The sequence below is a fragment of the Schistocerca cancellata genome, chromosome 6, assembly GCF_023864275.1.
Source record: "Schistocerca cancellata isolate TAMUIC-IGC-003103 chromosome 6, iqSchCanc2.1, whole genome shotgun sequence".
NCBI lineage: Eukaryota > Metazoa > Arthropoda > Insecta > Orthoptera > Acrididae > Schistocerca > Schistocerca cancellata.
The window spans coordinates 147,114,249-147,128,483 of record NC_064631.1 but is presented as its reverse complement, the minus strand read 5'-3'; the positions used below and the strand labels follow the sequence as shown (position 1 = coordinate 147,128,483).

The window sequence follows — 14,235 nt, the reverse complement described above, 5'->3', positions numbered from 1 at the left end:
CGGGTGGAAGAAATGTATGCCAGTTCTCTAGACATGAAAAACCCCTTGGTTGACTTTGTAAAGTACAAGGATGATTTAAAATCTGTTATATCATTGACAACGGGTTTCGTTAAAAATGTGGGGTGGAACTACCATTTTCTTCTGTTTTTCCAAATTTTCACGTAAAGATCTTCACAGACGACAGAAGTTACTAGTTACTTAGTGGTTTGCAGCACGTTCCACCTCGCTGCATCTCGCTAAAGTTTCGGGTTTCTAGAGATATAATTTGCGCACTTTATTTTCGGATTTATATTGCTTAAGCGATCGACAGCTATGTGCATGATATCGAGAACTATCGCGTAAATGGCCAGATATTCTGGCAAACCATGTGAGAATACATATGTTCTTGTAATCCCAGAGTCTGCAGGTAGCTGCAGAAAGCATGGCAGCAAGCAAAAAAGCAGGTTGGGGCCAGGAACAGTAACGTCTTTGTGCCAAGGGGAACCAACCCAACCTTTGGACACCAGTTCGGAGAGTGACCACCGTGCTCTGAGGGCGCTGCGATCTCGTGTCTGGGCAGCGTGAGCAGGGGCAGTTGACTTGTGACTGTTGGCCGCGATGGATGATCGTCCGACCTCACCAGAAGTAGCTAGTGCTGCGACAACTATCTAGCATGCTCTTATATGTACAAGAGTCTGGTGGTCGAAAGCTATCTGCAGGATGTAGAAGTGATGATTTTGTATGGTGCAGGATACGAATTGTGTTTACTACATCGACATGATATATGATGCTCGAGCCAAGGCGGAGATTGGTTTCATGCTGAAAAATTCAAGCTTTTCTCGACAGTAGCAGATAAGTGTAATTGGGGACGTGTCTTTGGCGATAGTTCCCGTATTTCCTGATCTGTAGACCAATTTTGAATTGTTGAACTGTCTGTGTAATATGAGTGCTGCGTGTTTTTTTGTCGATTTGTAAAAAATAGCTTTGCTGTTGAAAGTCTCGTAATTTATCTGTATGTAGAAAAAAGAGCAGACAGTGCTCCCACATCGACAGGAGTTTGGCGGGTTTCCCATCGAAAAATTCAAACATTCCTAGACAGTAGCAGAGCAGTGTAATTGGGGAAGTGTCTTTGGCGATAGTTTTCGTAGTTCATGATCTGTGGATCAGTTTTCTAGGGTTTAACTGTCAGTGCCATGTGACTGTTGTATGTTTTTTTTCGATCTGTACAAAATAATTTTGCCAGTGAATGGCTCGTCTATAGAACATGGCGGACTGTGCTCCCACACCACCAGCAGCAGCAGCAGTAAGAGCCAAACAGACTGCTCCATTTACAAGACATCCATTGTGCGGGGCATAGGGGCCTCTACACACTGGTTCGAACAAGATGGGTGCAAGGTATCTACGGAAAGCTCTGAGAGTCACGTGATGTCTTATTCGTTTGAGTGTTCAGAGACAAGTCCTAGCAGACCATCCTCCTCTGGTTCGGTCAAGTGGAATGATGTCCCTCAGTCGCCATTGTGGCTTTCGAGCATGTCTAGACCAGCAGCTGTAGGACATCGAAAATTCACAAATTACAGCCATTTTTCTCGTCTGTAGGACAGTGCTTCGAATTCTCGTTGTGTAATTGTTCTGATTTTCCCGTCTGTGCCTAGACGTCAATGTGCTTCGAGAAGTGTGGAAAATAACGTCCCTGACTCCAGCAGCAGTAAATGTTAACTAAGCCCACTCACCGTTTCAGAAAAGTGATGAACACCACAGCAGATGTAGGACTCAGAAATTCTTTTCTCTGCCTTCAAACAAGCAACTAAAACTACAAAAACGGTGAGCTTCCTGTTTAGAGTTACAGAGGCTATTTTGACTTCTAAATATCATATTTTGGTGCGTGAAATGATATATTGCAGCCGATATGGGTTTCGGGATCTATTTCCCAGAAAAGAGTGTATAGTGCCTCAGGGAGATTTCACAACGGTGTACCGATTCTTAGAGTCCTTGTTCGCGTGGGTGTGTATACATCACAAAATTGACGCAAAGTACTGTGCAGCGATCTTGTTTGAGTGTGTCTATTTAGAGGCATTTTCAGCTGAATTTAGTAACTCCTGAAGCGGCCGCTGCTCAAAGACAGCGGTATTTCCCACAAAAACGCGCGAAGTGATTCAGGGATAGTTTCACAAGTGTGTCGCGATCTTTTTAGAGTGCGTGTTCAAGTGTGGCAGTATACACCGCGAAAGTGAAGCAAACAACTGTGCATCGATCTTTTTGAAAGCGCATTTAGAGACATATTCAGTGGGATTTAGTAAGTCCTGAAGCAGCTTGTGCTCAAAGACAAGGGTATTTCCCATAAAAACGGGGGGTGTCTTTGGGACGGTTTCACAAGTGTGTCGCGATCTTTTTAGAGTCTGTGTTCAAAGTGTTGCGGTGGTGGTATTCCTCGGAATAAAACGTGTAATAGTTTAAATATTCTCGCATCATCTGCAAAGCTCTCTTTCTTTGTGCAATGGGACATTTAGTCCCTGTGAGATCTTCAAGTTATGTATGTGACAACATTCCACAACAACAGATGTAATAACTCCTGAATCAGTTTATGTTCAACAACAAAGGTATATTTACACTGGGGTGGGAAGGAGGTGGAGCGCCGCGCCTATAAGCAATGGCACAGAAAGTGTTTAGCAGGCAGCCCTGCGGCTACCATGTGGCCGTGCCATGAGCCGACGTACTTCCTGCCCGAGTCCCTGTGCCTGTTGGACGAGGCCAAACACCAGAGTGGGTGAACATCTTGCCTCTTGCGCTTCAGAAGACAGACTGACTGGACTTTTATCGAATGATCAACAATAACGCCACACACATTTATCAGTATGACCTGTGAAGTGTAACTTAGTCCCATCCTGCTGCATTATCATTGTTTCATGAAGCGTATTCGTCTTCACCAAATGTCATCGCTATTGACACAGTCCTCACGTGCATGGCTACAGTTAACATACTCCTCTTTCCCCAGAGTGGACATCTCATCCATTGGACACACCAAATTATTATGTCTGTCCTCCCAGTCCAGCAGGTACACATTGACCGAGTCCTTTTCCCGCCATTTTATCCTCGGACCGCGATCTTGGATTATGTCACAGGAGAGGAGAGGGGGAGGGCAGACAGCGCCCTCTAATGGTGGTGCTGTGAACTAGGTCAGTTGTACTGTGGATCTCATGGTGAACACACCAGATAGAGTTACTGTCTATGACAACTCAAATTGTTGAAATAAACAACGCATACTTACATCCATCCTATCTGGCAGCCCAGTACAGACTGAGCCATTTTCCCATCAATAAAGACTTACCTCCATCCTACTTGCAGCCCAGCGCAAACTGAGTCCTTTTTCTGCCAATTTCCAGATGGTGGAGGAGATGGGATGGGGGGGGGGGGGAGGAGGAGGGTTAGGTTCGTGAAGGTTGCCCAATTGACACATTTTCACTTCAAAATTTGAACTTTCCAGGTGGGGGAAGGGGAGGAGATAGGAACAATATATACAAAATAAAGACTTACCTCCATCCTACTTGCAGCCCAGCGCAAACTGAGTCCTTTTCCTGCCAATTTCCAGATGGTGGAGAAGATGGGATGAGGGGGGAGGAGGAGGGTTAGGTTCGTGAAGGTAGCCCAATTGACACATTTTCCCTTCAAAATTTGAACTTCCCACCATGACGTCACTTCGACGTTGCCCGAGGCCCACGAGAAAAATGTGCATCACGAAGGTAGGCCTGAGCTCGCTCGCTAGCTCAGCTTAGCAGACAAAATGCGTCTCTAGACCTGTTTACTCGTGGCTGAGCGCGTACATAGTAACGAGAATTGCATCTTCTACTGGAATCTGGTATTATGAAGTCTTACTGATTACTAATTGTACAACAAACCTTAAAATCAGTTCTCGACATAAATGGTATAACGGCTTGTTTGTAGTATTTACTCCCTTCTGCTTAACAGTCCTCGTTTTATACAAGATGTGATGCCTTATGCTACTGATAATCATTCTGAAATGATTTTAATTTCGTTGTACCCCAGTACAGCCTTGATAAATTATTAGTAGGCCTATGTACTCTCTATCATTGTAGGACTACTAACAGAAAGACTCCATAATAGCGGATTCTAGAAGAACATTCTCGTACATACACACCTAGCTATGAGTTAATAGGTGTAGAAACGTAGTTTGTCTGCTCAGCTGAGCGAGCGAGCAAGCTCAAGCCTACCTTCGTAACATAAGCGCCTGGCCTGTCTGTCTTGTGAGCCTTGGATGTTGCCGCATCTATCGCCACCTTCTTCAATCCGCCATCTTGAACGAATTTGGCAACAATGCAGAATGGGCCGTGCCCACTTTGCCCTACTACTGGGGATCACTGCTGTCAGCTTCATTAGGACGTTACATGGACTTAGTGGCGATGAGTGAAAATATGTATCTGATCAGGACTTGCACCTGGGATCTCCTGATTACTAGGCAGGTGCGGTAATCACTGTGCCATCCGAGGCACACCGTAATTGCAACTGTGCGGACCATCTCAGCACCCCTATGGTCGATTCCCATTCCCATTGAGCGCCGTCTGTCTGCAGTCCCTGTCCATTTTCTCCATGTTCGCTAGTCTGAGATTCCCACAGGAGGTCGGACGTATTTGTGTTTCACACTGAAGAAGGTGAATCAATCATATGAATGCATAGTGTCTGTTCCTTTGGACATGTCTGACCTCCTGTGAGCATATCATAGTATCGAACACGAAGGAAATGGACAGGGTCTGCAGATATGTACCTCCTGTGAGCATATCATAGTATCGAACACGAAGGAAATGGACAGGGTCTGCAGATATGTGGTGCTCGACGGGAATGGGAATTGGTTGTGAGACGTGCTGAGATAGTCCATGGTACTGCAATAATGCTGTGTCCCGGCTGGGGCAGCGGTAACACACCTGCCTAGTCAGAAGGAGATCCCAGGCTAGAATCCTGGTCTTTTACACAATTTCACTCGTCGCCGCTGATTCCGCCTAATGTCTCAATGCAGCTGACAGTAGTGATCCCCTTCCTTTCCTTTCCTTCCCTTTCTCCTCCTCTCTACCTTCAGTTTACGCCTAGAACACGTTTTCTCAGCCAAGAATGCTCACAAGACAACACCAAAGAAATGGCACTGCATTCCATAAACTCTGCGATTCAGACTGCCGGACGGATGAACATCCAACACATATCTGACAGATAAAATTTCGTCTAGCACTAAAACGTTTCCATACCAAATCTAGAATTAAGCGGGATTTCATCAGTCAAAACAGAACAATGAGCAATAAAAAGAAAATAATTTATCTATGGACAACCTTGTTCAGAACGTTAGGTAATCTGTCATGTTTCTCTCGTTCCAGGTTGGATGCCTAATGGTTGTGCATACTGCTGCTGCCTTTCCAGTCCAGAAAGAGCCTTTTGGACTGGAGGAATCGATATCCAGTGACTACACTGCACGGACATATTACGCTCAATGGATAAGTGGTGAGCATTGTCATTTATTTGTGGAGAGAAAATGCTGTTTGGTAAGACTTAATCGTGAACGTCTTGAGCTCAGCACTTTGCTTAAACATTTAGTGGTAATTCTGAGAAGCGAGGTGAAATGAAACTAATGTAAAAACTGCGTTTACGTATGCTGACGGAATGTTTACAATTATTAGATGAGTTCTGGAAATGGGGAAACAAATGATATATTCGAGACGGTGGAGCGAGAAATTTGAGAGTATTAATCCAGCTCTTGTAGTGTTTCTCAAGTAAGCATCACAGCAGAAACTGAATTCGGGGCTGTAACATATCAGCACAGCCCTTACTAAAACTCTGTAGAGATACTTGGGGAAGTGACATGGGAATGTTTGGGGAAAAGACGACTTTGTTTTCACGAAAGCCTGTTGGGTAAATTTAGGAACTTATTTTAGAGTATGGTTATGCAACATTTCTGCAGAGGAATACATTACATGACCAAAAACATGCGGACACCTGTTAGTGAACATTAATGTGGAATGTGTCCATATTTCACCTTCTTCATGGCTTTAACTTCACAGGGGTCAATGTAGTGCCAATGTCGGTAGGGGAATGACAGCCAATGAATTCTCAAAAGCTGAAACCAGAGAAGGTTGTAATGTCGGACGCTGTGGTCTGGAGTGAAGTCGACGTTCTAATTCATCCAAAAGGTGCTCCATTGGGTTCATATCGGAACTGTGGGCATGCCAGTCTTTTCAGGGATGTTATTGTCCACAAATGGTTCAAATGGCACTTAACATCAGAGGTCATCAGTCCCCTAGACTTAGAACCACTTGAACTTAAGTATCCTAAGAATGTCACACACATCCATGCCCGAGGCAGGATTCGAATCTGCTACCATAGCAGCAGCGCAGTTCTGGGCTGAAGCGCCTAGAACCACTCGGCCACAGCGGCCGGCTATTGTCCACAAACTATTGCCTCACAGATGCTATTTTATGGCAGGGTGCATTGACAGGCAATTGTGCAAAGAAGTGGGAATAGAGCTCCTCAGTGGTATGGCCACATACAGTAAATGCAACAAGGACGATGGCCAAAAGCAGTGCCGGAATGGTCGTCCATGGGACGGAAGTAGTGTGGACGGCTGTGAGTAACATGGATAGCTGGAGTAATTGGAATGATGAGGGAGAGAGATCTGCAAGAAAGACAACCATGCTCGTGAAATCTGGCGAATGGGAAAACAGGGCAACTGCTGAAGATTGGAGACGCCCTTAAAACTAAGTAAGTAAGGAAGCACCGTCGTGTTGATAAAAAGAATCATCGTCTGTGTAGTGTCCCGCAGTCGGTAGGAAAGAACTAATGATCAAATTTGAACACGCTTTATTGAACTAAAACGCCTTCTTCACGGGCACTAATTTCCAAACTCAAGAACAACAAGAAACACCATAATTCTTGTGGTGGTCAAAGCCAGATAAAAGAACAACAAGAAACACCATAATTATTGTGGTGGTCAAAGCCAGATAAAAGTTACAAGACAATGAAAAGAAATAATAACAACCAAAATACTACGCTACATAAGTGGCGTTATGCCCAACAAGGTCCACATTTCTACAGAAGACTGTGGCGAGTGTCTACTGGGCTAGAGCCAGCATAGCTATTGGCCAGAGCTGTCCTAGCTGTAGGTACACACTGCTGGTTTGACTCTGCTGGCATGATTATAACACTGATTCTGCAGAGTGCTACACTTAGTAACATTGTCGGATCTCTGTCACATGGCTTTTCATGAGGTAGTGCCGTGTTTATGCGGAAGGTCTGTTGATGTTTACATTCACTGACGAGGTTTTGATATGAGCTCTTGAAGGGAGGTTGGCAGCCTACCTTGCTTGTCTGTTGTGCAGGCCCTCTAACGGACAAGGGGCCACTACAACAGTCTCCGAACTATTTCTCTACTGTACACACTACATAATGCTGTAAAATGTGTTCATATCCTTCCACATTTACCGTTTTTAAAAGAGCAATAAGGAGACCACACACTAACCACGAAAAAAACTCCCATACTATAACACCACCTTCTGTCCGCCCCTGGTAGATGAGTGGTCAGCGCGACGGAATGTCATACCTAACGGCCTGAGTTCGCTTTCCGGCTGGGTCGGAGATTTTCTCCACTCAGGAACTGGGTGTTGTGTTGTCCTTATCATCACCATTTCATCCCCATCGACACGCAAGCCACCGAAGTGGTGTCAACTCGAAAGACTTGCACCAAGTGAATGGTCTATCCGACGGGAGGCGTTAGCCACACGGCATTTCCATTTCCACCACCTTCTCGTGTACTTTGCTGTTGCTACATGACAGCAGGTAGCGTTCTCCAAGCATCCACCAAACCCAAATCCTCCTATCGGATTACCACAGAGTATAACGTGATTCATCACTCGTTTTCAGCCATCTATTATCCAGTGGCCTCGTTCTTTACACCACCTCAAACGTCATTTAGCATTGACTACAGAAGTGAATGGCTTATGAGGAGCTGCTCGATCATAGTACCCCATTATTTTTAACTCCTTGCAGTCATTATGCTATCTGGACCGCTGACACCACTTTCAAACACACGAGTGATTCCTTCCACTGATGTAATGCAAGGACCCTTGCCCATCAGTGCACGAGGTCTGCTTGGCCTTAGTGTAACTGTGGTTGTTCGTTGCGTTTTCACTTCACAGTCACCTCACAAACAGTCAACTTGGGCAGCTTTAGAAGGGTGGATATCGTTCTGGTGGAGCTGGTAGTCAGTTCTTCGAAGTCACTGAGCTCTCCTGAACAACTCACTCTGCTGTTGTTGCTTCTCTACTGACAACACAATACTGACCAGTTCCTTTTACACTGGCGGATCCGCCTCTCGTGGAGATAACTTGTTGTTTTCGCATTGCATAGGGGTGCCCGAGTACTCTGGTTCCGACAGAGTGTAGTGCCTAGCTCCATATATGATTAGAATAGGACTGAAAATCGCTAATATTGGTATGAGGCACATTACACCCGCATTGCACTGCAAGGTGGCTTGCGTGGCGTTATGGAGGCGTAGAAGAATGGAATGTTCTTTGGAAAAGTATCTGTTCGTTTTGTACTCAAAACATGGTTCAGAAAATGACAAGTTCGTTGACACCCACTAAATTTCCTCGCAAAGACACTCCACTCGCTCGTACTGACTGAAAAAGCGTTTGTAGCCCCAGGCATCAAAGATACTGAATATAGTAGATGAAAAGCGCTAGTTTGCATTTATTCTACAGTTTTATTTTTATTTTCTTAACACACAAACCAATTAAAAGAAAGAATTGTCAGTGTAACTATAGAATATATGAAGAACTTACGCAATATCAATAAGATAAACAGAAATGAATAAATGTAGGAAACTGGAGGAGTGTGAGGGAACATGCAGAAAATTCCATCTTTGAGAGTGTGAAGGTACTGCAGTTTAAAAAGTAAAAAGTTGAAAAAAAAAAGTGTGTGAAATCTTATGGGACTTAACTGCTAAGGTCATCAGTCCCTAAGCTTACACATTTCTTAACCTAAATTATCCTAGGGACAAACACACACACCCATGCCTGAGGGAGGACTCGAACCTCCGCTGGGACCAGCCGCACAGTCCATGACTGCAGCGCCTGAGACCGCTCGGCTAATCCCGCGCGGCATAAAAAGTTGAACAATATACAAATATGAGAGGAGCAAACAGGGAAAACATCAACACTATACTCAAAACTGTGCCTATTTAACAGTTTGCAGTACATTAGTGAACAAAGTAAAATAATAACAGTACTAGATAAGACCACTTCAAGAGGTTTAAACATGGAAAGTAATATAAGTACAGTTAAAATAGTGACTTAACAATTGTAACTACAGTCTATATGGATTACATAGGCAATTTCAATAAAATAAAAGAACTCAGTGGGAGGAGTATCTAGGAATAGACAGTCCGGGAAGCGATGAGAAACAGAGAGGATTATGTGAAGTTTAGGTGAGGGGAAGCGTTAAACTCTCTCCGATCATCTAAGATTAGGTCTGGACTGTGAGCTAGATGTTTGTTAACTTCCAGAGCTTCCAGCAGATTGAGTTTCTGGCCTTTGTTTGCTTAGTGAAGGACGTGGGACTCTGGCTGGTGGATGTGGCCCTGACTCAGAAAATGCTCAGCAAATGTGGAGTCAGAATTATGCAACCTCCACCTGCGTTCATTTGCAGCCAGCTTAGTTGCTGTGTCTCTGCCTGACTGACCAATGTAAAACTTGCCACAATCAGAACAGGTAATTCCGTATACCTTCTGTTGGCTAGTAACTACTGAATATAAGTACCCTTGAAGAACATTTTATTCAGTGTGAGAAGAACAGCATTCTAAATTACACCAAAGGAGAAAAGAATCTACATTAGACGAAAGTCAGCATGCGAGCGCCGTTGGCTGAGGCGAATAAGTTGTACTAATCGGTGCAGGCGCCCACGTTCGCTGCAATGGTTTCGATCATCCTTCCCGAGGTTGATATGTCAGCCCGGTCACAGACCAATAGCGTGAGCACGAATTTCATCCCCTTGATAGTGCATCTGTAAAGCAATCACTACATTCACTTGTCCAGTCAACGAAGGAAAGCTAGGGCAAGAATCGTGTAGTCGGAAATTTTTGTGTAGTGGTAGGAGGGAGTGTTATGAACAATATATTAAAAATCCTGACCGGTGGGGGTGCCCGTAGGGGTGGCAGTGGGTTGGGGGGGGGGAGGGCGTTTAAATGTAATTCTATCTGTTTTTCTTGAATAGCTCTGGTGCTGTGGCTTCTACCGAAAATGTTTCCCAGTGCAAAAACTGAACTACATTACATTTCCTACAAAAAAGGTACTTCTCTTTGTTTCTCTAGGATTAGTAGTATCCACGTTGCAGGGGATGGAAAATTACAAGATTTTTAAAAATTGTGATTTAATGGTTTAAAGTAATGGTGTTGTTAAGTGGGTTAAGGACAAATACTAAATGTTCTGTACCACATTCTCGCCTCTCCGGAGAGAATGCTACAACTGCTACACAGGATGCTTAAGAAACAATTTCACCTCTACCAGTACAGAACAGTGTGCAGAGATTTACGTCGAATCTATGCGTAAGTGTTTCTTGTGCTGATGTTAATAATAACTCGTATCTGCAATACATATAATGTTAACGAACTTCGAGGAAAATTTACACCCCTGAGCATGTCTGTGCACTGTGTAGCCAGTGACTCATAAGGTGCACTGTGGAGGGGTCGGTATAGCCTTACAAAAGATCCTGTAATAGTGTGTATATAGACTGAGGCGGCGAGTGAAAATTTGTACCAAGGCCGGAAATCGAAGCCGGGTCTTCTGTTTACTAGGCAGGTGCGTTAGCCACTAAGCCACCTTGGCACAGCGTTTCAAACAAAATCACAGATTATCTTGGTATGCCTCCCTCCTCGACCCAAATTCCCACTGCCGCTCCAGTCTACTTGAAATTCATCCTTACACAACGAACAGAACTGTCGAGGCTCTCTATATTCTGGAATAGCACCCCAGCGTCGAACGTAATTGGGAGATCCAGCCCGAAACCCAGGAGCATGTGCTTATACAAATGAAGTGACTCAGCTTCAGAGACTTCACTGGTCTCATACTGATATGAGTCTATGTACGTACAAACGCAAAAAATCATATTTGTGTGAGACCAGTAAAGCGTCTGGCCAACGGTGTTGCCGCAGTGGTAACACCGGTTCCCGTCAAATCGCCGAAGTTAAGCGCTGTCGGGTTAGGCTAGCACTTGGATGGGTGACCATCCGGTCTGCCGAGCGCTATTGGCAAGCGGTGTGCACTCAGCCCTTTTGACGCAAACTGAGGAGCTACTTGAGTGAGAAGTAGCGGCTCCGGTCTCGTAAACTGACATACGGCCGGGAGAGCGGTGTGCTGTCCACATGCCCCTCCATATTCGCAACAATCGACGCCTGTCGGCTGAGGATGACACGGCGCCCGGTCAGTACCTTTTGGCCTTCATGGCCTGTTCGGACGGAGTAAAGTGTCTGAAACTGTGTCATTTCACCCTGTAATTACTTCTCGCTACATAGTTTGGTAGAGAGAGCGAGGAATCGCCTGATTAGTCTTCAGCTAGCGACCAACCTTCCTTCACGCTTCTACCCACCACCGTCTCCCGCGCCCTGTAACATACCCCGAACACAATCTATTCCTTAATACGTCTCTACTGCACCTATATATGGTAAAAACACTTATTATTGGTCCTTAACCTCGTTCTTTAACGATAATCATTTTTTATACCACTAAAATACAATTTTAATAATGTTCAATTTTTCCATCCCCTGCACCGTGAAAACTATTAGTTCTACAGAAAAAACGAATAGAACTTTTAATTTAATGTAGTTTAATTTTGTACTGGAAAATATTTTCGCTAGAAGCAGCACTTTTCGAATTATTCAAGACCAACATGAAAAAGTGACGCCATAAACGCTTTCCCCTGCCCACCCCCCTTTCTACGTTCACACCCTACCAATTAGTATTTTTAGTATGTTGTTCACGGCACTCTCCCGTGACAATGTGTAAAAATTTGTGACCACACGAATTCTTTCCCCTGTTCGATCTTCTTTGGTCTTCGGTGACTGGACTAACGTTGGCAAAGTTGCACATAGTATCGACAGCCCCAAATTGCTGCAAATATATCACAACAAGAGCAGCGCAAAATACAGCAAGCTGTGTGTCTAAACGCCCATCACTGCCAATATCGCCACTGAGAGTAAAAACCAAGCAAATAAACAGGTACATGAAAGGGCAGGTCAGAAGTCGTTTCCACCTAAGGTGTAATACAACAGGGCCCAGCTCAAATCAGTCTGTTAAGGAAACAATCGTCCGAAGTGGAGGACGTAAGTTGTTGTGCTCCTGCATTTTACATCGTTTTTGTGAGATGTACGAACGCTACTTTGTTCATCTTTGTCACGCTAGTATAAAAGGCAACAAGATATCAGCTAAGTGCAAAATCCGTGCGTTGAGCCGAGTTCCGGTATTTATACGTGTGGGAGTGAAATAACGTATATGAACGTGAATGAATGTACGGATTTTAGGAATTTCGAAAGTTACGAGAGTTGTACGAAACTTCTATGGTAATAAATCGGAATTTGCGAATTAGTTACTGTAGCACATATTATAACTAACGTGCCTGTAGTTATCGTGAACTAACGCTATTTTTGAGTTTGTTACCGACTATAACGTCAAAGAAAGTTTCAGGAAATGAGTAACTTTCATTCAAGGTTTTCCTGTTGCATTAATAGACATCTCGTTCTGTGCTCTAATTACTTCATTTTTGAAGGGAACTGATAATACTTTTAGCTTAAAAGATTCAGAAATTAAAAGAAACAATGCAGGCTTATTTTAAAGTTGTTTGTTTCCTGTCCTGTTAACGAATACATCAGCCACAATATAGCCCAACCGTGAATGATTTTCTCGACCACAGGATGAGCAATTGATGCTCGTAAGCAGCTGAAAATCGCATTGACTACTTTCAAACAATCGGGTGGGTTGTGGGTGTGCTGGGAGAGCTCCCAGGAACCATGCACCAGAGATACCGAAGGTACGTGAAGTACTATTCTCTCCTGTGGATCGCAACTCCTCTACAGGAAGTCGACTTCTATCGATACTCGTCGACTTGACTGTCAGTTGTGTGCCAGTGGTAGGGCCAGGCATCCTGTACAAGGACGACAGGGACCAGGGAGGACTCAGTGCGTTACACCAGTCCCTCTAACCAACAAGTTCAAAGTTTTGCCATCCAGTGAAACTGAAACAGAGCCAATGGGACTCACTGCACTTTTTGGGAAACCTGCTGTGTCCTGCGTCAAGAGGAAGCAAATACGAAGGTATAGGGGTCTATTAATCTTTGGAGTTCAATTGTACGGCTAATAATGATAGCCATGAGTAAAATGGCAGCAAAGGATGGTAAGGAACTCCAGGCGTATTCAATGTGTGCACCTGGGGTCTCATCCAGTACGTTGGGGAGGCTATTCCGACAGACACTGGGGGAACGGGTTCCAACCAACTTCATATTATAGCGCACTTTGAAACAAATGATTCCTTTCGTCTGGGCTCCGAGTCATACTCGAATTACTACAGAGATTGCCAGAGGAGGTTAAGAAAATCCTTGATCACAGAGTATCAACGACGCTCACAATTTTCAGCATTGTGCCCATAACCTGTCGTGGCCCTCTGGTTCTGATTCGAGTTGAAGGATTGAACCAGAGAATTCGAAGGTCTTGTGACAAGCTAGGACGCGAATTCCTGGACTTGTGCCATAGTGATGAGAACTGTAGAGTTCTTCTAAATGGGTGAAGTGTGCACTACGCAACAGAGGCTGCTACCTCTTTGTTTTTTGTTTGTTTGTTTTGCAAATAATTAGAATCGTACATCATTCAGTGTTAGTCCATTGTTTATTTTATATTCTTACAGAATATAAATTGCATTTTATAAGTAATAAAAATTAGTTGATCGCTTAACTTCTGCACTTCTATGTAACCAAAGTAATTACTTTTGATGCAAGTACGGTTTACATGCACAAACATAAAAATGTATAATTATTGTTATTTTTTACTCAGTAGAACGTTCTTCATCATGATCGAAGTCAAGAGCTTCTTGTTATTATGAATAAATGCGAAATTTGTTTGTGATTAACAGAAACATGTTTTACATGACTTCGACGAAATATTGAACAGATGTTTGATATATTGTTGTTTTACATTCTTTTTTCATTTTGCTTTTTTTAGGGAAA

The 14,235-nt window shown here is 43.9% G+C and overlaps 1 protein-coding gene across 1 annotated transcript in view; it reads left to right on the top strand.

Moving 5' to 3' along the window:
- LOC126191548 (venom dipeptidyl peptidase 4-like) overlaps positions 1-14,235 on the top strand; it is a 303,127-nt gene that overhangs the window by 48,542 nt on the left and 240,350 nt on the right. The window contains exon 2 of the mRNA XM_049932457.1: positions 5,355-5,478. Within this exon, the coding sequence (XP_049788414.1) occupies positions 5,355-5,478 (124 nt within the window). The remainder of the gene's footprint in view (positions 1-5,354; positions 5,479-14,235) is intronic.